General features: G+C 34.7%; 1 protein-coding gene across 11 annotated transcripts in view; it reads right to left on the reverse strand.

The window, feature by feature from the left end:
• Positions 1-22,014, reverse strand: part of LOC105496640 (protocadherin related 15) — a 1,825,405-nt gene that overhangs the window by 367,607 nt on the left and 1,435,784 nt on the right. For all 11 annotated transcript variants that reach the window (XM_071069550.1, XM_071069551.1, XM_024797557.2 and 8 more), the window contains 3 exons: positions 19,545-19,751; positions 8,377-8,511; positions 6,755-6,904 (listed from right to left, as the gene is read on the reverse strand). In XM_071069550.1, the coding sequence (XP_070925651.1) occupies positions 6,755-6,904; positions 8,377-8,511; positions 19,545-19,751 (492 nt within the window). The remainder of the gene's footprint in view (positions 1-6,754; positions 6,905-8,376; positions 8,512-19,544; positions 19,752-22,014) is intronic.

Raw genomic sequence — 22,014 nt, forward strand, 5'->3', positions numbered from 1 at the left:
AATCCCTACTGTGTGTAAGTCATTATACTGACCATTGGTGGTTAGATTATTAAAAATTTTTGTCTTAAAGGAATTTACAGGTCAGTAGGGGAGACAGACATGTAAAAGCTAGCCTTAATGCACGCCACAGTAAAATATGTAGGAGATAGAGGTGATAGCTGGTGTGTGGAAGCAATTAATTTTGACTAGCTAGGAAAATAAAGCCCGTATTAAAGAGATAACAATTGTACTATGTGTTAAAGAATTTTTTTTTAAAGATACAACTTGGATCAAACCTTCAACCTGAGAGAGCTCTCAACAGTTATAGAATAGGAAGAATATTCCATGCTAAAAACAAGTAAAACAAAATCCTATATATCCTCAAGATCCACAATATGAAGGGATGTAGCAGGAGATGAAACAAATATATTTAATAGTATTACATAGATGTCCTTGACTGTATGTGTGGAGCTTTGTTCCTTCCATTGGTAGCTTTTCCAGGAGGGTGAGGATCTGTTCTGACTCAGTTTCAGAGTAATCATCTGGAACAGTGTGGTAGGAAATCTGTAGAAATAGCCAGATTGCCCAACATAGTCTACTGTAGTAGCCTAAATTATGGCAGCACACAGGCATGGAAAAGGAATTGGTTGTGAAAATGGGAATGCAAACTAGTAGAGTCACCTTAGAAGACAGCTTCGCAGTTTCTAACAACGATATCCATATTCATTCTATATGATCCAGCAATCCCACTCCTTGGTATTTACCAAAAGGAGTTGAAAATTTGTGTCCAAGCAAAAAAACTTAGCATGGGTGATTACAGCAGCTTTATTAATAATGGCCAAAACTTGAAAGCAACCAAAATACTCTTTCATGGAAGAATGAATAAACTGTGATACATCTAGATAATGGGATAATATACAGCACTAAAAAGATATGGGCTATTAAGTCATGAAAAGAAATGAAGGAACTTTACGTACGTAATACTAAGTGAAATAAGCCAGTTGGACAAGGCTATATACCATATGATTCTAAATATATGCTATCTTGGAAAAGGCAAAACTATGAGACAATAGAGAGATCAATGATTGTCAGGGGAAGGAAGGAAGCAAGGGGGAGGGAAGCATAGGCAGAGTCCAGGTTTTTTAGGGCTGTGAAACTCCTCTGTGTGGTACTACAATGGTGGGTATAAGTCATTAGTACAAAACCATAACATGAAACACCGAGAGTGAATCCTAATGTAAAGTACAGAGTTTGGATGATAAGGATGTGTGAATGTAAGTTCATTAATTGTAGCAAATGTATCACTTTGGTATGGGCTGTTAATAATGCGGCAGGTATGCATCTGTGGGGACAACGAGTACCTGGGAAATCACTGTATCTTCCTCTCAATTTTGCTGTGTACCTAAAACTGCTCAGAAAACAAAATCTTTAACAAAAAAAAAGAGGAAATGATGATCTGCAAATACATTTTAAAATAAGAATTGCCTAAACTGAACAATAGTTGGGATGTAGGCAGGTAAAGCAGAAGGAAAACAAACAGGACTGCAAGGTGCCTACCCTACTGCCTGTGAAGCTTAAAGATTAATGGCATGCATCACAATATAGCTGCCTCCATCACAACTAGATGTATGTTTTGAGTCTGTGTGTTTGTTTATTAAAATAAAGATAATGGATTAATGTATTTTAGGATATGTCCAATGTGAAGTGTTTGTGAAAGATCCACTTTGTCATGTCCAGCTGATATCTGGAATGTCAGTTTGCTACTTGGGAAAGAGGTCATCACAGGGCATTTAACTTTGGCAGACAAGTGTACATAGAGGTGATGATTGAAAACTTGAAAATAGATGAAAAAGAAAAGAAGTATATAGAGGTATTTGAAGAATGTTAATTTTTAAAGAGTGATAATTGAACAAGGGGTCAGTAACATCTCTCAGCCAACAAAGAAGTAGGATAGAAACCAGGGAAGTTATTCATAAAAGGGTATAGTTGAGAGTTTTACCAAGATTAAGGACTTTTGAGTTTGACATGTAGAAATAGACTGATGGGATATATAATTTTACATGATTTTAGTGGTGTGATGTGAGTTAAACTCAGGTTATATTATACATAAGATAGATAAATACAAATATAAATATGAAGATAGATATAGATCAATATATGTATGCAGGCACTGAGATTGATACATTTTTGTTGATAAGGAAAATAATCCGAGGGGGATAAAAGCATGAAGAATTATATCTGGGAGTGGGGATTAGACCAGTACCTGGGGATGTTAAGAATGTTAATTGGGCAAAGGGAAGGAATTAGTCAGTGGAGAAAGATTATTGCAGTCAAAGAAATGGAATAATTGGTGGAGCACAGAAATTGGAAGGAGTAGAGTCTAAGATAGGAAAGGGGAGTAGGAAGCGTCACAGAAGAAGGGAAGGAGAACTAAAAAACAAAAGAAAAATGAAAAGAGGTGGGGTGAGGATCAGAGGACTCAACTCTATGTGGGATTCTATCTTAATGACTTAAGAAGTACAATTATTCTGTGGTACTTTTAAAATATTGTTGTTTAAAACTGTAATTTTCAAAATTGGCTGCATATTAGAACTGTTTCATTTTCTTAAATAAAATCTGTCTAAGTGACTCTGTTATGGGTGGTCAGATCATTTAAATACAAACATCTTAGAATGAAGTGCTGCATCAATATTTTAAAAGTTCCTCAGGCAGAATGCTAATATTCAATTGTCATTGAGAATCACAGTTTAAGAGAATTGCAGATGTTTACGAATAGTGTTTATGGAGCATTAATTGGATAGCTAGCTACTAGTATTTAAATCTACATCTTCAAAATAGTAAAATCTGTATATTTTATGGGGACTAATTGTCTTTTCAAGAAAACTAGCAATGTGTGGAGTGGTATTTATGGAGCATGGTATTTATTAGTGTCAACCTATAAGATTGCATTGACATCCCATAAAATGGTCTGCATGGAATGAAAAATGAAAAAATCTCATGCAGTAGTTTTCCCTTAAACAAAATATGTGTTAATAATGTGATTATACTTCAGCTCTAGTTATGGAAGATGATGTAATTATACTTCAGCTCCAGTTATGGAAGATGATGTTGATGCTTTAAGGCAGCACTCCTCTAAGTGTTGTTCATGACCCATGTGCGTGGGAATCACTCCAGTCCTTTTGGCCAAAATCAAGTGTAAGAGACATATATAAAGTCAGAAGCTCAATTTATAACTGAGAACTTATAACAAGGATCTGGGTAAAACTTTATAACCAACTCATTTGCTCCTTGCAGACAGGGTAAATTCTTAATAAGAAAAATATACTGTACTTAAAAAATTGAGTATGTGCTCACATCACGCTAAGAGAGTCTCATGGCTACATTAAAAATGACAATAATTAAAACCTGTTGCCCGAGTGTCTTTTTTTTTGAAAGTGCTCATTGTCACTTTTGTTTCTGACACTTTCAGTCTTTGACATCAGTTTACTAACCACCGAGTAAACTGATGTATCTTGTGTCAGGTCAATGGGGAAAGGCAGGGTTGTGACGAGGTGTAGCATAGGGACCTAGGCCATGACTCTTAAAGGGTATATGTAGATCAGAGTTCTGTATTAGTTTCTTTGTTTTAGATATATTCTCTCAATGAGAACTATTTTATGTCTAGGTTCTTGGAGTATGTTTTATAGCAAGACCATCCTTCTACCACATACCAGAAATAACATTAAAATACTAATTATAAAGCTTCATTTGTTGACTTTTAAATAATTTTTTAAATTGTAGGCATGCTGACACAAACACCAATCTATCTTCACAATCTGTATAGTTCAGGGAAATATGTAAAATATAAGTCTTTAAAGGCAAGGAAATATTCGTTTTACAAAGAGATACATAAGGGAAATTAACTTTTGTAGACTTCAAATGAGAGAAATAAGCCTTTGATCCCCTAAGGCAAACATTTTTGAGATACAGTTTCTCCATATAATTGCTATGATTTTCTTAGTCACACTTTGTAGTTCCCTGTTGGCTGTTTTTCTGTGTAAACTTACTTTCATTTCCAATTATGACATAGAGATGAAAATCAGGTCTAATTAAATAAGGACATGACAATAATTGTCATTCTTTTATTTATGTAAAATATGGTTTTTCTACCTGTGAAAAGGTGCTTTAGCACAGAAAAATGTAGCTCTCATGGTCCATCAATTGACTGGAACTAATAGCCATGTATCTACAGCTTCTCATTCTTTCATATCTTTATTCATTCATTATTACTTGTCTAAGGGTCTTCCTTTCTTTCATCCTCAGATAAGCATTTATTAGGTAGCTACACTATACTTATTTTATTTTATAATTTTAACTTTTATTTCAGATTCAGGGGGTACATATGCAAGTTTATTACCTGGGTATATTGCATGATGTTGAGGTTTGGGGTATGATTGATTCTGTCACCCAGACACTGAACATAGTACACAATAGTTAATTTTTCAATTGTCCCTTCTCCCTCTCTCCCTCTGTAGTAGTCCCCAGTATCTTTTGTGCCATCAGCAGCTACTGTATTAAACATCTACTATATACCATGAACTATAGATACAGATGCCACAAATACAGACATAAACTAGTTAGAGTTCTGCCCTGAAATCAAATGTTTCAAAACACATTCATTTCATTAATGTGACAAGTACCATACCAATATATTAAAAAATTTACTGTAGCAGTTTGAAATGTTTTTTCTCTCTTTACTAAATATACAGCAGACACTATTTACAAATGGAATAAACGTTCTGTTGAATTCCCAGTCCCCAGGCTATCATGTCACCCCTTCTATAGAACTCAAGAAAGCATATCTTAATTCACAAACAAAAAAATCACATTGAATGATTTCTTTTTTCTTTCGCATTTTTGTGTGCGTTTGTTTGTTTGTTTTTGTTTTGTTTTGTTTCGAGACGGAGTCTCGCTCTGTCCCCAGGCTGGAGTGCAGTGGCACCATCTTGACTCACTGCAACTTCCACCTCCCGGGTTCAAGCAATTCTCCTGCCTCAGCCTCCAGAGTAGCTGGGATTACAGGCGCATGCCGCCATGTCTGGCTAATTTTTAAAAATTTTTATTTTAGTAGAGGCGGGGTTTCAGCATATTGCCCAGACTGGTCTCGAGCTCATGAGCTCAGGAAATCTGCCCGCCTCGACCTCCCAAAGTGCTAGGATTACAGGTGTGTGCCACCACGCCCGGCCGCACTGAATGATTTCTAATTTTAATTAGCAATTAATGCAAAGTTAGCGATGTTTTATCCCTGGAATAAATATTTACTGCATGGCTAATATGTCTGCCATGTGCTGGCATTACAGTGCCAAACAAGGCAGCCAAAGTTACTAAACTCCTGAGTTTTCAATTTGGAGTGAGGGAAAGAAGAAAATAAGTTAATTTCATATATTATAAGGGATATGACCTTGATGAGGGAGGAAAAGATCTAGAGAAAAAAAAGTGTGTGTGTTTGTGTGTTTGAAATAACTTATTTAAATGTAATAAGCACAGATAATGGTAAAAATAAGATAAATCAGGAATGAAGATGTTGCCTGACTTACATGTTTTCAAAGGTACCATTTACTATCTAATTTAAATTTTCTCTGCTGTAATGATTACATTTTATCTAGGTAACCAATATCTAGTGGGATTATGCACCAATTTACTAAGGCAGTTTTTTTTTGTTTTTTTTTTTTTTTTTTTTTTTTTTTGTTTGTTTTTTTTTTTGGAGACGGAGTCTTGCTCTGTCGCCCAGGCTGGAGTGCAGTGGCCGAATCTCAGCTCACTGCAAGATCCGCCTCCCGGGTTTATGCCATTCTCCAGCCTCAGCCTCCCAAGTAGCTGGAACTACAGGTGCCCGCCACCTCGCCTGGCTAGTTTTTTGTATTTTTTCAGTAGAGACGGGGTTTCACCATGTTCGCCAGGATGGTCTCGATCTCCTGACCTCGTTATCCGCCCATCTTGGCCTCCCAAAGTGCTGGGATTACAGGCTTGAGCCACCGCGCCTGGCGGCAGTTTTTTGTATTTATCTCCAAGTGAAATTTAATCAATTTCTACAGTAGTGAAAAGTAATTTGAAGATTTAATGTATTCAGTATTTTAATAAAATATAAACTGGTCAAATAGCTATTTTTTTTTTTGAAAGTAACAACCAAGCATTTATTCACTTACTACCAACAAATAGCTATGTTTACCTCTAATAACCAGTTAAGTCTCCTTTAGAGTCCATATAGATATTCTTTTATTTATGTGTGTGTGGGTGTGTGTTTGCTTTTCTGTTGTGTTTTGTTTTTTGGTTTTTGTGTTCTTTTTTTGTTTTTTTTTGAGATGGCCAGGGGGAGTGTAATGGCGCGATCTCAGCTCACTGCAAGCTCCACATCCCAGGTTCACGCCATTCTCCTGCCTCAGCCTCCCAAGTAGCTGGGACTACAGGTGCCTGCCACCACGCCCAGCTAATTTTTTTTTGTATTTTTTAGTAGAGACGGGGTTTCACCGTGTTAGTCAGGATGGTCTGGATCTCCTGACCTTGTGATCCACCCACCTAAGCCTCCCAAAGTGCTGGGATTATAGGCGTGAGCCACCATGCCCTGCCAGATGTGCTTTTATTTGAAAAGTAACAGAAATTTAAAGCTATTTAAACTAATTATGCTCTACAATAAATGTGAAATCAATTTTTGTTTCTTAAGTAATTTCTTAAAGAACACATTATATAATGCCCATGTACATAGCAACTTTGAGTGTACACTCATATGAGTAGTTACCTGTATGACACTGTCCCCAGGTCTCATATCTGTATAAACATACACATCATAGGATATTTCAGGGAAGGTTGGTGTGTTATCATTTGCATCCATCACTTGAATATTGACGATGACTGGCTCACTTTCTTGTACACCATCAAATGCTGTTATCTTTGGGAGTAGAAAAATACACTTAACAGAGATGTTCTGCAAATATAAGTAGTACAGAGTTTGCTCTTACAGGTTAACACGTTTCTTACAGGTAATCTTACAATTTGAAAGGGTGCAAAAATATTTTGTTGATAAAAGGAGGTAATAAAGATGTAATATTACACATACTAAAAGTGTTCTAATATGATAAGAAGCAAGTATTGAAGATTTTGTTTTAAGGTATTCAACTCCCGGCATATTTTAAATAATCAGATATGCAAAATATCATTTAAAGTGGGTCAGTAACATTGCTGACTCTTAGGGTTAACTACAATTTAATCCTTAAAAACTTAATTGGAAAATATTATTTGCATTTACATATTTTGCATACAATAGTCCTATTACAGTCAATATGTTTATACCATCAGGAAGGTAGACTCCCTAGATGCACACTGTATCACAGTAATTTATCCAATGGCAATTTTCAAAGGACTAAATGGCATCATTTAATTGTGATATTTTATGCATTATCAACATTTTAACAATGCCTGCCAAATCAGTGCTACAGCACCACCATCTTTGTCTAAATCCACTTTGTATCTAACTTTTAACCATCACATAAACTTTCCTGGAAGTTCTCATCTGTTTCTGTGTAGGCTTCTCCAGGAATAATTTCTATATATCTTAATTTGTGCTTTCTCTTAGCTCATCTTTCTCCTGTGTCTGATTCAAAAATTGGAATATACTTAGAAGTTACATTTTATTTTTATTTAACTGTCAACCCTACTATACTTGTTATTTACGTGTTTATGTGCATGTGTATGTATGTTTACGTGTGTATTTCCCTATCTCATGATATTTACAATCACAACTTTAGTAACTTTTACTTTTTTCCCTCTTGATTAGCCTAACCCATGATTTATTTACCTTAGTGCTATTGACACCTTGGGACAGATAACTCTTTATTGTGGGGGGTTGTTCTCTGTATTACAATTAGCAGCATCCTTTATGTCTACCTACTAAATGCCTATAGTACCCCTTCACAATTGTGACAAACAAAAATGCCTCCAGATGTTGCTAAATGTTCACTGGAGGGAAAATTTATTCCCTCTTGAGAATCACTGGCTCAACCTTATGACTAAATAAAAAATGCAAGAACAACAACAAAAAAGGTTAGGCAATAATTATTTGTATCTCAATTTAAGACAATTATGACTTCGGTAAAGACTGAAATTCGCACTTTCTTTTTTTATTTTGAAAAGTTTTTTTTTTTTCTATGAGGAAGAATGTTAATATAGCTACACAAATTACAAACAAAGAGCGATACATGTAAATAATTTTTCATTGATCTTCTCTCTGGTATTGAAAATAATGTATTTTTCCCCCAAGTCGATGACCTTTTCAGTTTTAACCATTCATCTCTTTCAGATCCATCCAAACACATATACATATATTCATACATACATATATATATTTATACAAAAGCTCTTTACCGAAAAGGTGTAAGTTTGCTGTTCTTCCCTGTCCACTGGTTGAAGTAAGGTGAGGTAGCGAGTAATACCAGTCTGTGTGACGGTGAAGACTGAGGTGTAGTCATTCAGAAAAAGGTGAAGCTCTGGGTCTTTTGTCTTTGAAAAAAAATACATCATTTCAAATGTTGAATAAATAATGTAGCTATTAGTTCATCACCTAGAAGTTAATGTTTGAAATTTATAGCAAAAATCCAGATAAAAATATTAAGAATTTCTAAAGATAAAAAATATTTAACTAGATATTTACTCATTAATGATCTAAACTATTCAAAAGATGGTGACCTATATCGTGGAATACAAAATACTGAAATACACACAGGTATAATCAATATGGTAAAAAGGAAAAATAACAGAAAAACAGAAAGAATATAAAAACTCCCAATTAAATATATTCTTACTGATTATTTGTTATCAATATTTTCCAAAATAGCACTGGACTAGGGAAATAAATAAAAACAAGAAAAGAAAATTGCAGTTCAAAATTTTAGCAATTAGGTTTTACAATTACTTGATTTGTAGTAATAAACTGCATATATGCATATTACTATCTTGTTCTTACTTATAATGCAAAATATAAATAAAATTGGTTATGTATTATTCATTACCTATAAATATCACGCTTGCTCTTTCGTATTTTAATGCTGTAAAATTCTCCAAATGGAAACATGTTTACTTTAATTAAAATATTTCAGATAATTTGATTTAAAATATGCATGAATTTAGCAAATGTGTCTGATAGGAAAGTCTAGAAAAAGTGATATATACTTAAAAAGGAAGGGATTTCAAAATTCAAGTCTGAGAGATAATCAACTTAGCATTGAAGACCCTTTGCAATCTCAATGCCACCCCTGAAAGAAAAGACAACCTACTCTGTAATTTAGAGAAAGAACAGCAATATAAAGTAAGAAGGCTAGCACTGGTATTTGCATAGTAGGAAAGAAGGCAGGTGGAGCAAAGAAAAAAGGAATATTTCGAGAATGGACTATTACAAAGGCTATGAAAAAGAGAAAAAGGAGTGATACAGGGAGTTAAGGTGTTGTTCTAGATTATACTATCTTTTAAAGTATGCATAGCATGTTATGAAATGGATTTAATATCATAAAACACTTTTTTAAGTCTGGTGTCAAGGGCTGAGGGAAAAACAAACAGAAAATTTTTAAATGTGTTTAATTTGAAAATAATAGAACTCACAATTTCAAAATTTCTATGTAAAATAAAAAAGTTGTAATGCACACTACTATAATAAAATGTGAACATGATTTGATCCACAATATACTTGAATCTGCCCATCTTTTAAATATTTCAATATGTGTTGATTTCAAATAACTTTGAAATAAATGATTTCATTTGAACCTAAAATAAGTTATATATTCATAATATCTCATTCTGTAGTTGCTTCTATGTTCAGGATTTTGACTTAACGTTACTGTGCTATATTTATCCTGGAACAATAAGAAATTAATACTATAGATGATAATTCCAATTGGTGTATTTATTATAAAATGATCAAAAATATTAAGAAAAAGTTAAGGAGGCTTCACACTCTGATATTTTCTTTTTTCTTTTTTTTTTTTTTTTTTTTTTTTTTTTGAGACGGAGTCTCGCTCTGTCACCCAGGCTGGAGTGCAGTAGCGCGATCTCAGCTCACTGCAAGCTCCGCCTCTCGGGTTCAAGCGATTCTCCTGCCTCAGCCTTCCGAGTAGCTGGGACTACAGGCGCCCGCCACCACGCCCGGGTGTGTGTGTGTGTGTGTGTGTGTGTGTGTGTGTGTGTGTGTGTGTGTGTGTGTGTGTTTAGTGGAGACGAGGTTTCACCGTATTAGCTGGGATGGTCTCGATCTCCTGACCTCGTGATCAACTCGCCTTGGACTCCCAAAGTGTTGGGATTACAGGCGTGAGCCACCGCGCCCGGCCCACACTCTGATGTTTTCAAACAGGTACGTTAGTTGTTTCCATTTCAGTATCATGAATCCAATTACTCAGTATAGCTAGAAAGTGGGATATTCTAAAAATCTAACATGTTAGTTAATTTTACAAATAAATAATTTATTTATAGAAGTCAATTAGAAAATGCAGATGTCAATTTTGAATGATATTTTAAGGATTCTTATTTTATACTTTAGAGTGAATTGTGATTAAATTCAATTATTACTTCAGAGTTGATAAAAAGTTTTAGTTAACATGCAGTTTCAGTCAAAGAAACTCTAAGTATGAATATCTGCCATTTGTTTTGTGTTTATCCTGGATTTACCTAATCACTGGGCTTTTAAGTACATATACACTTCTCTAAATGTACCACTAATGGTGCCATCTGGCATGCCTTAATTTATTCGGACCTTTAAACCCTAAATGCAATCTGTGGAAGTTTTGCTATCCACCTTGTTTACCAAATATTTACTTTGTTCCTTTTGATCAAATCTTTCCATCATTCTCTACTTCCTTTATACCTTAATTCTCTCTCAATTTATTTTCTTCCTTTCAACTGTAACCTCTGTTAATAAATTTGTTAGGTATATTAACTCATATCTTCACCACATCTTTTTAAGCATTTTTGTGTCAAGTATTTTGATAATGCAATATTTCAATAAGTACTGAGTTGTGAACCAGCGCGTCCAAATGTGACTGTAGCATAATATGTTTGTGTCACAAACAGCACTTACATTTTACCACTTTCAAGAAAACCTCAAAGTTTTGTTTGCCAAATGCTTTTCACTTGGAGATAATGCACACATCAATACTCTATAAACAGACGTCCTCATATTGGATAACCAGAAACATTAAAGACCTTTTGTTAATTTAACTGTCTCAGTTTCTTGAGTGGTTTTATAATAACTAGCTAGAGAAAGATAATATTTTCCAGAACTACAGTGTATTTGTTTTTTATGAAGAAGATAATGTATCACAGAAAGCTAGCACTATACATGGCATATTATAGTTCATTCTAATATGTTTTGTATAGTTAATCTCTGATCAAAATATAACATTTACATTTATGTATATTTAAAATAATAATCTTAAACATAAATGCTATTGGTAAATATCCTCGTATTAAGTACAAAAATTTAGGAAGCCAGATTTGGAAATGTTCTACAATTTGTCACTCAATGTTTAATAATTTAGATTCATTTTTAAAGACAGTGCAAGTTTCAAATGTTGTGTATATATTTATGTTCCAAATATTACAGCATATCATTTTGAGTTTTATGAAAATTTTATGTAATATCAACATAAAATGTTTTTTTGTTTTTTTTTTTTTTTTTGAGACGGAGTCTTGCTCTGTCGCCCAGGCTGGAGTGCAGTGGCCGGATCTCAGCTCACTGCAAACTCTGCCTCCCGGGTTCATGCCATTCTCCTGCCTCAGCCTCCCGAGTAGCTGGGACTACAGGCGCCTGTCACCTGGCCCGGCTAGTGTTTTGTATTTTTTAGTAGAGATGGGGTTTCACCGTGTTAGCCAGGATGGTCTTGATCTCCTGACCTTGTGATCTGCCCGTCTCGGCCTCCCAAAGTGCTGGGATTACAGTCAACATAAAATGTTAATAGATACATATCAGTACCAACTAACCTATTGTTTTGATTGACATTATTTACAGTTAAAGGCTTTGCTACTCTTCACAAGAAAGGCATATCAAATTCTTGGTAAGAAACAATGTGCAAATATCCATCTCTAAATCTCTTTATAAACTTAAATTCATTCTTGTCAAGCTGCATTCTGATAACAGTTTGAATTTCACAAATATATTTGAATTTGCAATTCCTAAAGAGTAAGTCGAGTCAACACTTGTATATTTGCAACTCTTTTAATCATGTTAGAGTTAATAGCTTATAAGTTTCATAGACTGGGATGTATATGGACAAATAATACTCTGGCTTAATATTCCAATAGAGGTAGTAGAATTTAGGTAGCTGTCGTGTCTATAGGTTTATTTTAAATGGATTTCAGTGTTAAATCAATAGGCACACAGAGAGTTGATTAAAAAATATTAGTTTCCCCTGATATTAGGTAATATTTATTTTAGCCTAAAATATCCATGTAGTATATACCAAAAGTATGATATATTAATTCACTTATCTACATCTTATTTTTTAAGAGGATAAAATAAGCTCTGACATGCACACATAAAAGCAGAAAAAAATGCAAAAGTAAATGCATATGCAAACACACGGGTAAACAAACATATGAATGCAAAATAAACAAACATTCTATCATATAAAACTATGTTCAAATATGAGAGTCTACTGTTTAAACACCAACTTGGGGTTTCTAATGGGAATAAATATATCACAAACACACAAGACTATATGCATGCACATATATAGGCACATACAACACAGCCATGTATAGACATGTGCACATATATATGCATGCATATATATAAGCATACATATAGATGACAAAGTATAAGAGAAAAATGACCAAAAAATGTATCTCCTCAGCCAGTTTTAATTACTTGATAGTAGTTGCCTGAGTATTTAGTTCAAAAAAATTCAATTTCAAACTTACAATGTTTTACAAAGAATGTCATGATAAATCATCAATATTTGTTGTGGACTGAGAAAACATTAGTAATTAAGCAGTCTTTGTCTCAGTTGACAATTAAATTTGGATTTTACAAAATTTCATAGTATTATAACCAATAGATTATATAAATATTTTTACCTTTTTTAATTTTAAAATATTTTTAAATTTTAAACCAATAAAGTATATTTACATTTATATAAAGTATTTGAAAATATCCTTATAAATGATAATGAATTAAAGCTACATGTTTTAGTAAAGAGGAAAAAGAACAAGGAAATAAACCACAGCAATTAACAAAAGAACAATCACAAGCTTAACACCTAGTACCTACAGGAACTCCACTGGGTGGAACCTATTTGCAAATTAAACATGAAATAAATATTGTAAATGTAAATGATCACAACCGCACACATGAAGAAAAAGCAAACCACTTCCAGCACACTAGACTGACAACTGTTTTCAGAGTATACAATTATTCTATTAGTATTGTGACCCACATATAATGGAATAACAATATTTATGAAGCATACTGCTTTATGAGTATATTGAATTAAATATCCAAGATACCTCTTTATATTAAAGTAACTTTATGCAGGGGAACAAATTTATATGACATTAAAAATTAATAAGCATCTTTTTACAAGCCGAATGGGTAATCTTTATTGATTATTATTTCTTGTCATTTTTTTACGATCAGAATTCAATAATCAATTTTTAGCACCTCTGACACTGAAAACCTGGTGGACTCAGATATGTCTCTTAAAACCTTTGCCTTACCTATTCTACTTATATTGTGGGTTATTTTGAAATTATGATGTGGTACAAGTACCCTAAAATGCATACTGTATAAACCGATATGATTCATATATGTATACATGCGTGTGTGTGTGTGTGTGTATATATATATGTATGTATGTGAATACATCTGTATAGCTATAAAAAAAGGCACACTGGTGCAAATATTTTTCTTTCCTTCCTTTTCAGTATTACTGTGGCCCTCGGGATTCTTTCTTACTTAAAATCTACACTGTGAATACTATCACAACTCACATTCCTGGCTACTGTTTCTTAAAACATGATTCACTTTCCACTAAATTAAAGGGAAAAACGCAACCTAAATTTTAAGCAAATGGATCCAAACTTATCCCCTTCTTGGCATTTACCATCTGGAATAGCTATGTTTGAAGCAACTATTGAGAGCCCACCCCTGCAATGACAACTTCCACTTTGACATTTGAGGCTTAATCTCTAATACTACGCTGATACTGTATGAGGTGGTACGCTCTCTCTCTCAAAGAGTTTATCCCTATAATGATCATTGTCACTAATTCTGACACTCAAAAGCAACAGGATTTTGTTTATTTTGTTGAGTTAGGTTCCCAATTTGTCATCTAGTCCACAGTGCAGTAGTGCAATCGTGGCTCACTGCAGCCTCAAACTAGTGGGCTCAAGTGATCCTTCTGCCTCAGCCTCCCAATTAGTGAGACTACAAGCATGAACCATCATGCCTGGCTAAGTTTTTTGTTTATTTTTGTAAAGACTGCATCTCCGTATGCAGCCTCGGCTGGTCTGGAACTCCTGGCCTCAAGCAATCCTCCAGCCTCACCCTCCCAAAGTGCTGGGATTACAAGAGTGAGCCACCACACCCAGCCGAGAGCGGCATGATTTTACCTTGTAGTAAAATTCATGCCCATAAACTAAAAAGGCTTTAAAGTTTTCTCTTGATAATACAGATATTTTGAAAATCCCAGAAATGAACTAATTTACTTTATAAAAATAAAGGGTGCTCAGTCTGTAAAAAACAGATGAATCAGGACATAAATCCACCTTCTAATATATGAATGACTATTTCACAGATTTATTTTGTGTGCAAGCAAATGGAAGTTTTAAGGAATAATGGATGAATCACAAGAAAACTGGTTTCAACTCAGTATGAGGAACAGTTTTCTAAGAATTAGAATTGTTCAGACATGGGATGGGCCACCATGTGAAATATTTAATGCAACATCATTAGGATTTTTGAAGCATATATTAGATATCCTCATTAATTCAATAATGACTGGATTTATGAGTTTATTGAAGAGTTTCTAAACCCTATTAAGTGCTGGAAACTGTGTTAGTTTTTCAGGATACAAAAGTTGCTAAGATATAGGACTTATTCTGAACAGATATAAACTCATGAGGGAGAAAGATATTATTTTCAAGTTGGAAGTATAGAATTAGAGAAATGCACTGAGGGGGGCATGCAACTAAAATTGGATAATGAATACTGTGGAAAGATTCTTGAATGAAGGAATGCCTGAGGTGAGCTCTAAACACTGAGTATGTTATCCAAGCCAGTCTGTGCAACAGATGAAAGATTTCAAAGCCTAGAACACATAATGAGCAAAAAAGATGTAGCTTGGCACATGCAAGAAACTACAAGCAGTTGCCAAATATTATAGGTGAATTAGGAAGTTTCCAAGATTCAGGCTGCAAACATGCTCAGGTATCAAGATACAGAAAACTGCCTGAGCTTAAATTTCTTCTCTAGAGGAATAAGTGTCATAAAACTATATCAGATAGAAATGTGGGCCAGATGCCATGGTTCATGCCCGTAAATCCCAGCAAGGTGGGTGGATCACTTGAGATCAGGAGTTCCAGACCAACCTGGCCAACATGGTGAAACCCTGTCTCTAGTAAAAATGCAAACAAACAAACAAAAAAATTAGCTGGGCATGGTGGTACAAGCCTGTAATCCCAGCTACTCTGGAGGCTGAAGTAGGAGAATCACTGAACCAGGGAGGTAGAGGTTGCAGTGAGACTGGATCGTGATGCCGCACTCCAGCCTGGGTGACAGAGAGAGACTCTGTCAAAAGAAAGAAAAGAAAGGAAAAGAAAACAAAGAAGAAGGAAGGAAGGAGGGAAGGAAGGAAGGAAGGAAAGAAGGGAGGGAGGGAGGAAAGAAAAAGAAAGAAAAAGAAAGAAAGAAAGGAAGGAAAGAAGGAAGGAAGGAAGGAAGGAAGGAAGGAAGGAAGGAAGGAAGGAAGGAAGGAAGGAAGGAAGGAAGGAAGGAAGGAGAAAGAGAGAAAAAGAAAGAGACAAAGAAAGAAAGAAAGAAAGAAAAAAGAAAAGAAAAAAGAAAAGAAAAACGAAGAAAAGAAAGAGAGAAAGAAGAGAGGGAGGGAGGAAGGAAGGATATAGTTACATGTTAGATTTGAGTTTTTGAATAAATCACTCTAATGGCCCTGCAGAAGATAGATTTGAGTATGAAATCAAGAGAACAAGAACATCAGGAAGTAATTCTAATAACATACCAATAAGGTGATGCTTATAAGGATAGAGAGAGGAAAAGAGATTAAATAAATAATTAGGGGACAAAATAGGAAGATCTAGAAGATTTCTTAGTTGTGGTGAATAAAGAAAACATAAAAATCAAGCAAGACTTCTAGGTTTCTAGGTTGCATACCATAATAAAACATGTAGCAATTTCTGGGAAATGGGTTTTAGGAGAAGATTTCATATAGTATTGGAAGTTTAAACTATTTCTAATATTCTATGAGCTTGTTTATATTTTATATACAGAAACTACATATGATATTTTTAAAACTTTTATTACTAGGGGACTAGGCATAATTGTTCACTCTCTGAACACCTGATGACAGTCACTCACCATAGATTATTTTAGAAAGAGGGTGAGTCTAAGTAATAAACAAATGATCAGCTATACCGATTAATTTCTTGACACTTTTACAAAAGTTATGAAGCATGTCACTCTCCATGTACATGGCATCATCTCAGGGAAATTTTCTCTCCATGCCCTTTCCTGCCAGTCCCCACAAAAGACACATGCCAAGGCAGCAATGATTGCTACCATATAGATGACTGGACAAGAGCGGGTACCAGATGAGTATGAAACTCACAATGTTATACAGCTATTAAATGACGGAACCAGGAGTCAAGCCAAGATCTGTCTAAATCCAAAGCCCAAGCCCCCAAGAAGACATACCTTAAAAACACCTCAGAGCATGTCACAGACTAACTGGCATGGTAAATCTCCAAGAGTTGAATTATAAGTAGTGTTCCTCAAAGGTTTTAGAACCCTGAGTTCTCTCCACTTTATTTCATCAATGCCCTGTGAGTACTACTGTGTTTTACAAAGTTACTTGGAACACAATTTTAACATTTGTAATTTAGAAGTGAACAGACAATCCAGACAAGTATGGGGACACACAGGCAAACATATGGCTTAGTGTGTAACCATTAGATAATATGAACACACTGAGAAAGTATAAATACATAAATTTTGCTATCGTGTAAACTTAAAACTACATAACTTTAAGATTTACATTTTTCTAACCACCTACCTATTAAGATAAATTAATATTTTTCTAACCACATATCTATTCAGTCATGACCTAAGCTGTCGTACACTTTCAAGTTGATTAGTCACTACATCAAATATGAGTATGTATTCAACTGAAAAGCAAAATCTGCACTAAAAGTTGTGGGACATTATTAGATCTACAAAATATATTTGCTCAGCCTGGATTAATGTTTTTAAGGTGACTTTACTTGTTTTCTAGTGGGGATTCAGTAAAGACTTTTTTCCTGTGACTCATGAAACTCACTATACATCAGAGAATCCCTAAATTCTCTTGATTGGCATATGAAACTGTATATGGATTAATGTGTTCACTTTTCTAGGAAAAGAACGTAGAGCATTCTTCAGCTATCATTATAGTCAAACTATGATCAAAGTATATAAAATATAGAGTGCTTAAAATTGAGAACATTGTTTTCCATAAACCTTGGTTTAAGGTCCATCTCTACTATTTACTAACTCTCTGATCATGGTAAGGCATTTAAACTAGCTTTAATGTCCCTTTCTGAAATATGGATAATTGCATCTATTATGTTTGTTGTGAAATTTAAGGGAATTAATGCAAGAAAAACGTATTTACTGTATTGTTTGACATGTACTGAGAACTCAATGACAGTTAGATATTGTTAAAACTTGTGGTTTAAGAAGACACTAAATGTGAGAGACCAGGAAAGATTAAAAAAAAAAAAAAAAGCTGGAATGGAAGAAGAAAACAAAGCAAAGGTGGAGTGCCCACAAGAATTGTCATATCCTCTGCGTAGTGTTACAAAATTTGTTTGGAAAGAGAAAAAAAAAATCTGAAAGTACCTTCCCAATTTCCTAAAGTGATTATAAAGCTATGTGTAATGAGATATTAGGGAACATTCTAGAGCACTGCTGCCTTATGAGTGGCACGTGAGTATTTATATTTAATTTCATTAATATTAAGCAAAATTTAAAAGTTATGTTTTCAGTCCAGTTAAATTTTAAGTACTCAATAGCTATATAAGGCTGGAGGCTACTATATTGGACAGTACAGTTACACAGTAGTTCCATCATCACAAAAAGTTCTATCTAAGAGCAAGCACTGTTAACGGAGAAATGGCTGAGTCAAGACTTATATAACAGCAAGTAAGAAATCCAACTATCTTTTACAAATAGTTATGTTTATAATCCAAACACAGTTGGATTTCTTACTTGCTGTTTTATATATATATATATGTATGTGTGTGTGTGCGTGTATGTATACCTGTGTATATATTTATATCTCTATCTATCTATCTCTGTATATGTATACCTGTGCATATATCTATATATCTCTCTCTATATATACACAAAACATATGTATACATATTTTTGCAGTGAGGATACTGTGGTAGTTCACAAACTCAAAGGAAAATCTTCACGAATTAGAATACCTCTGGGGAACTTACAACTTAAAAGACAGGGACTCAATGGGAGTCTCTTTTCTGTGTGTATCTCTCAGGCTTCATTCTCTCCCGCTGATAACTGGCTTTCTCATGATGTCAGCAAATGTGGCTACAAAGGCTTCAGATTCATTTCCACTTCTCTAATACATGATGCCAAAGTCTTTCAGCCCTTCTGTTCTCCATTGTAAATTCCCGGGAGGATTCTGGCTAGCCTGGTATAGATTTTCTGTCCCTTTATAACATTGACTCTGGCTAAGGAGGTAAAGTGTTCTGATTTGCTCAGCCTGGACCGTTTCCCACTCATGTAAATAGTGTGAGTGCCAGAAAAACAAACGACAATGATGTGTGAAGTGTTAGCATCCACAGAGTCACTGGCAGAATTATGATTGGGTCAGCTGCCTCAAATATATTTTATTTCATAACGATGCCCTCAGACTTGAAGAAAAGACTCTCAGAATCACAATCTAGGGGTGCTTTCATGATTTTTTACTCATGTAGTAACACCACTATTTTTGCTTTATCAGCCATTATATGAAACAGTTCTCAACATATGTTAATAAAAATATTGCCCTCGTCGTTTAATAAACATCAAGTAAAATATTCATTTTCTTACGTATACTGAATATCTGCAAGCTGAAAAGGACTAGTTATTGAATTCAAAGATACTTTTTAAAAATATCCTTGTTTTGGAATTAAATTATGATACTAGAACCCACTTATAGTGACTTAATTCTCTCTTCTCTAGTTTAAGTAGCCGTATCTTTGTCATATTTCCCATTAATGGAAATATAACATGAGATTTGTTACACAAACAAGAGCAAAATATGTATTTAACTTACATCTTCTATGTCCTTGTCCAGAGCTACTATTCTTAAAGGTGAGGTCAAATTGAGACTGTCCGCAATGGTTGCTCCCACTGGGGCAGATTCCGGGATATAGCCTTGGTAACTGGGCATTGTAAAATATGGGCTTTGATTGTTTTCATCCAGTATTTCAATGTGTAGACTGGCAAAGGCAGGAAGAGGATGACCATTGTCTTGTTCAGCCTAAAATTAAAAAGAAAAGAGATTTAAAAAGTATACGTTATGCTATCTTTTTGGAGTTTCACTTTTCATGCAATATATAGGGTTCTCTTTTTAACTAATATCATTACATGAGGAAAAAATACTTAAAAGGGCCATTAGAAAATATAAATGAGGAAATGAAAATCCAGAGAGGCTTAATTGCTTCAGCCTTGTGTTTTAAAACCCAGTGTATATTTTAAAAAATCACTGTAATAAATTATTTTATTATTATTATTTTTTTTGAGACGGAGTCTTGCTGTGTCACCCAGGCTGGAATGCAGTGGTGCGTTCTAGGCTCACTGCAAGCTCCGCCTCCCAGGTTCACCCCATTCTCCTGCCTCAGCCTCCTGAGTAGCTGGGACTACAGGTGCCCACCACTACGTCCAGTTAATATTTTGTATTTTTAGTAGAGACGGGGTTTCACCGTGTTAGCCAGGATGGTCTCCATCTCCTGACCTCGTGGTCCGCCCGCCTCGGCCTCACAAAGTACTGGGATGACAGGCGTGAGCCACTGCGCCCGGCCAAATTATTGTAATTTTTATTGAATACAGTAGGAGAGGTAATTGTGTTTAAATACATTTAGTCAGAAAATTACAAATGGAGATTCTTGAGTGTACTGTTGATAAAATATTTAAATAAAAGGCAGAAAAAAAAAGTAACACAAAGAAAGAACTATACGTATAGACTTTGTCTCTTCTGTGTCTTCTCATTTTATGCTAATGTTTAAATTTCTGCTATGGTCTGAATGCTGCTGTACCCCCCAAATTCATCAGCTTAAATTTTAACCCCAAAGGTGATGATATTAAGAGGTGTGGCATTTGGAAGGTGGTAAGGTGGTGAGGGCAGAGCCTTCATTAATGGGGTTAATGCCCTTATACAAAAGGGTCTAGAGAGCTCCTTTTTCCTGCCTCACACCACATGAGAACACAGTAAGGAGGTAGCACCCTCTATGAGGAAGTGGGCCCTCACCAGAAACCAAATTTACAAGTGTCTTACTCTTGGAATTTCCAGCCTCCAGGACTGTGAAAAATAAATGTTCCTTGTTTATAAGCCATCCAGCTTATGATGTTTTGTTATTGCAGCCTAAAGAAACATAGATAATTCCCAAATAATTCATAATTCTATATAAAATTAAGAGATTGAAGTTATATTTATTGCCCACTGAATGTCCCCGAAAGCGTCCTAAAAGAACAGAAATAATAAATTTAATTGTAATATTATAGAAACTGTGGAATTTCAGTATTATTTAACTAGAAATGTTTTTTCAAGTAAAATTAACATTCTTATGTATAAATTTTCTTTTTTTCTCCCATTAAGTTTAAGAAATTGATAAAAATTCCTATTTCTGATACTTTTTTTTTTTTTGAGACAGAGTCTGGCTCTGTCGCCCAGGCTGGAGTGCAGTGGCCAGATCTCAGCTCACTGCAAGCTCCGCCTCCCGGGTTTACGCCATTCTCCTGCCTCAGCCTCCCGAGTAGCTGGGACTACAGGTGCCCGCCACCTCGCCTGGCTAGTTTTTTTGTATTTTTTTTAGTAGAGACGGGGTTTCGCCGGGTTAGCCAGTATGGTCTCGATCTCCTGACCTCGTGATCCGCCCCTCTCGGCCTCCCAAAGCGCTGGGATTACAGGCTTGAGCCACCGCGCCCGGCCATATTTCTGATACATTTTCTTAGAAAATCTCTGCATGGTATGCTGTGAATAGGAAAATGCTGTCCATAGACTTTCTGTTTTTAAAAATATATATATTGTATTATATGTGTATTGGAAGGTTTAATTTAAAGGAAGATTTCATCACAATTGACTTCTAGAAAATCTCCTCCAACTTTTATGAGAAAACATGGATATAATTTAATAGCATATACATTTATTAAAATGAATTCAAACTGTCTTTAATTTTTGTTGCTATGTTTTCCCCATTATAAGAACAGTTGTAGTTTGAAATCAATTAAAATGAAAATAAAATATTTGATATTAAACTCTGGTGTGCTTTTCTAGACAGATAGCGACAGTACTCTATAAGTAGCTCAGCTAGAGATCTCTGTTAAAACGCGAGGAAAGAAATTCGGTCTCCAGAAGACAATTTTTCACTTCCTTCTAATAATAATTTAACATTTTCATCTGTTAAAAAGGTAGGTAACAAACTACAGTGATATTGTTAGGGATTGCTGACATTTCACCAAGAAATATCACAATATATTTTCCTTCATATTATTTATATTGAAGATTTGTTGAAATATTATTTATG

The sequence above is a fragment of the Macaca nemestrina genome, chromosome 9 (assembly GCF_043159975.1).
Source record: "Macaca nemestrina isolate mMacNem1 chromosome 9, mMacNem.hap1, whole genome shotgun sequence".
NCBI lineage: Eukaryota > Metazoa > Chordata > Mammalia > Primates > Cercopithecidae > Macaca > Macaca nemestrina.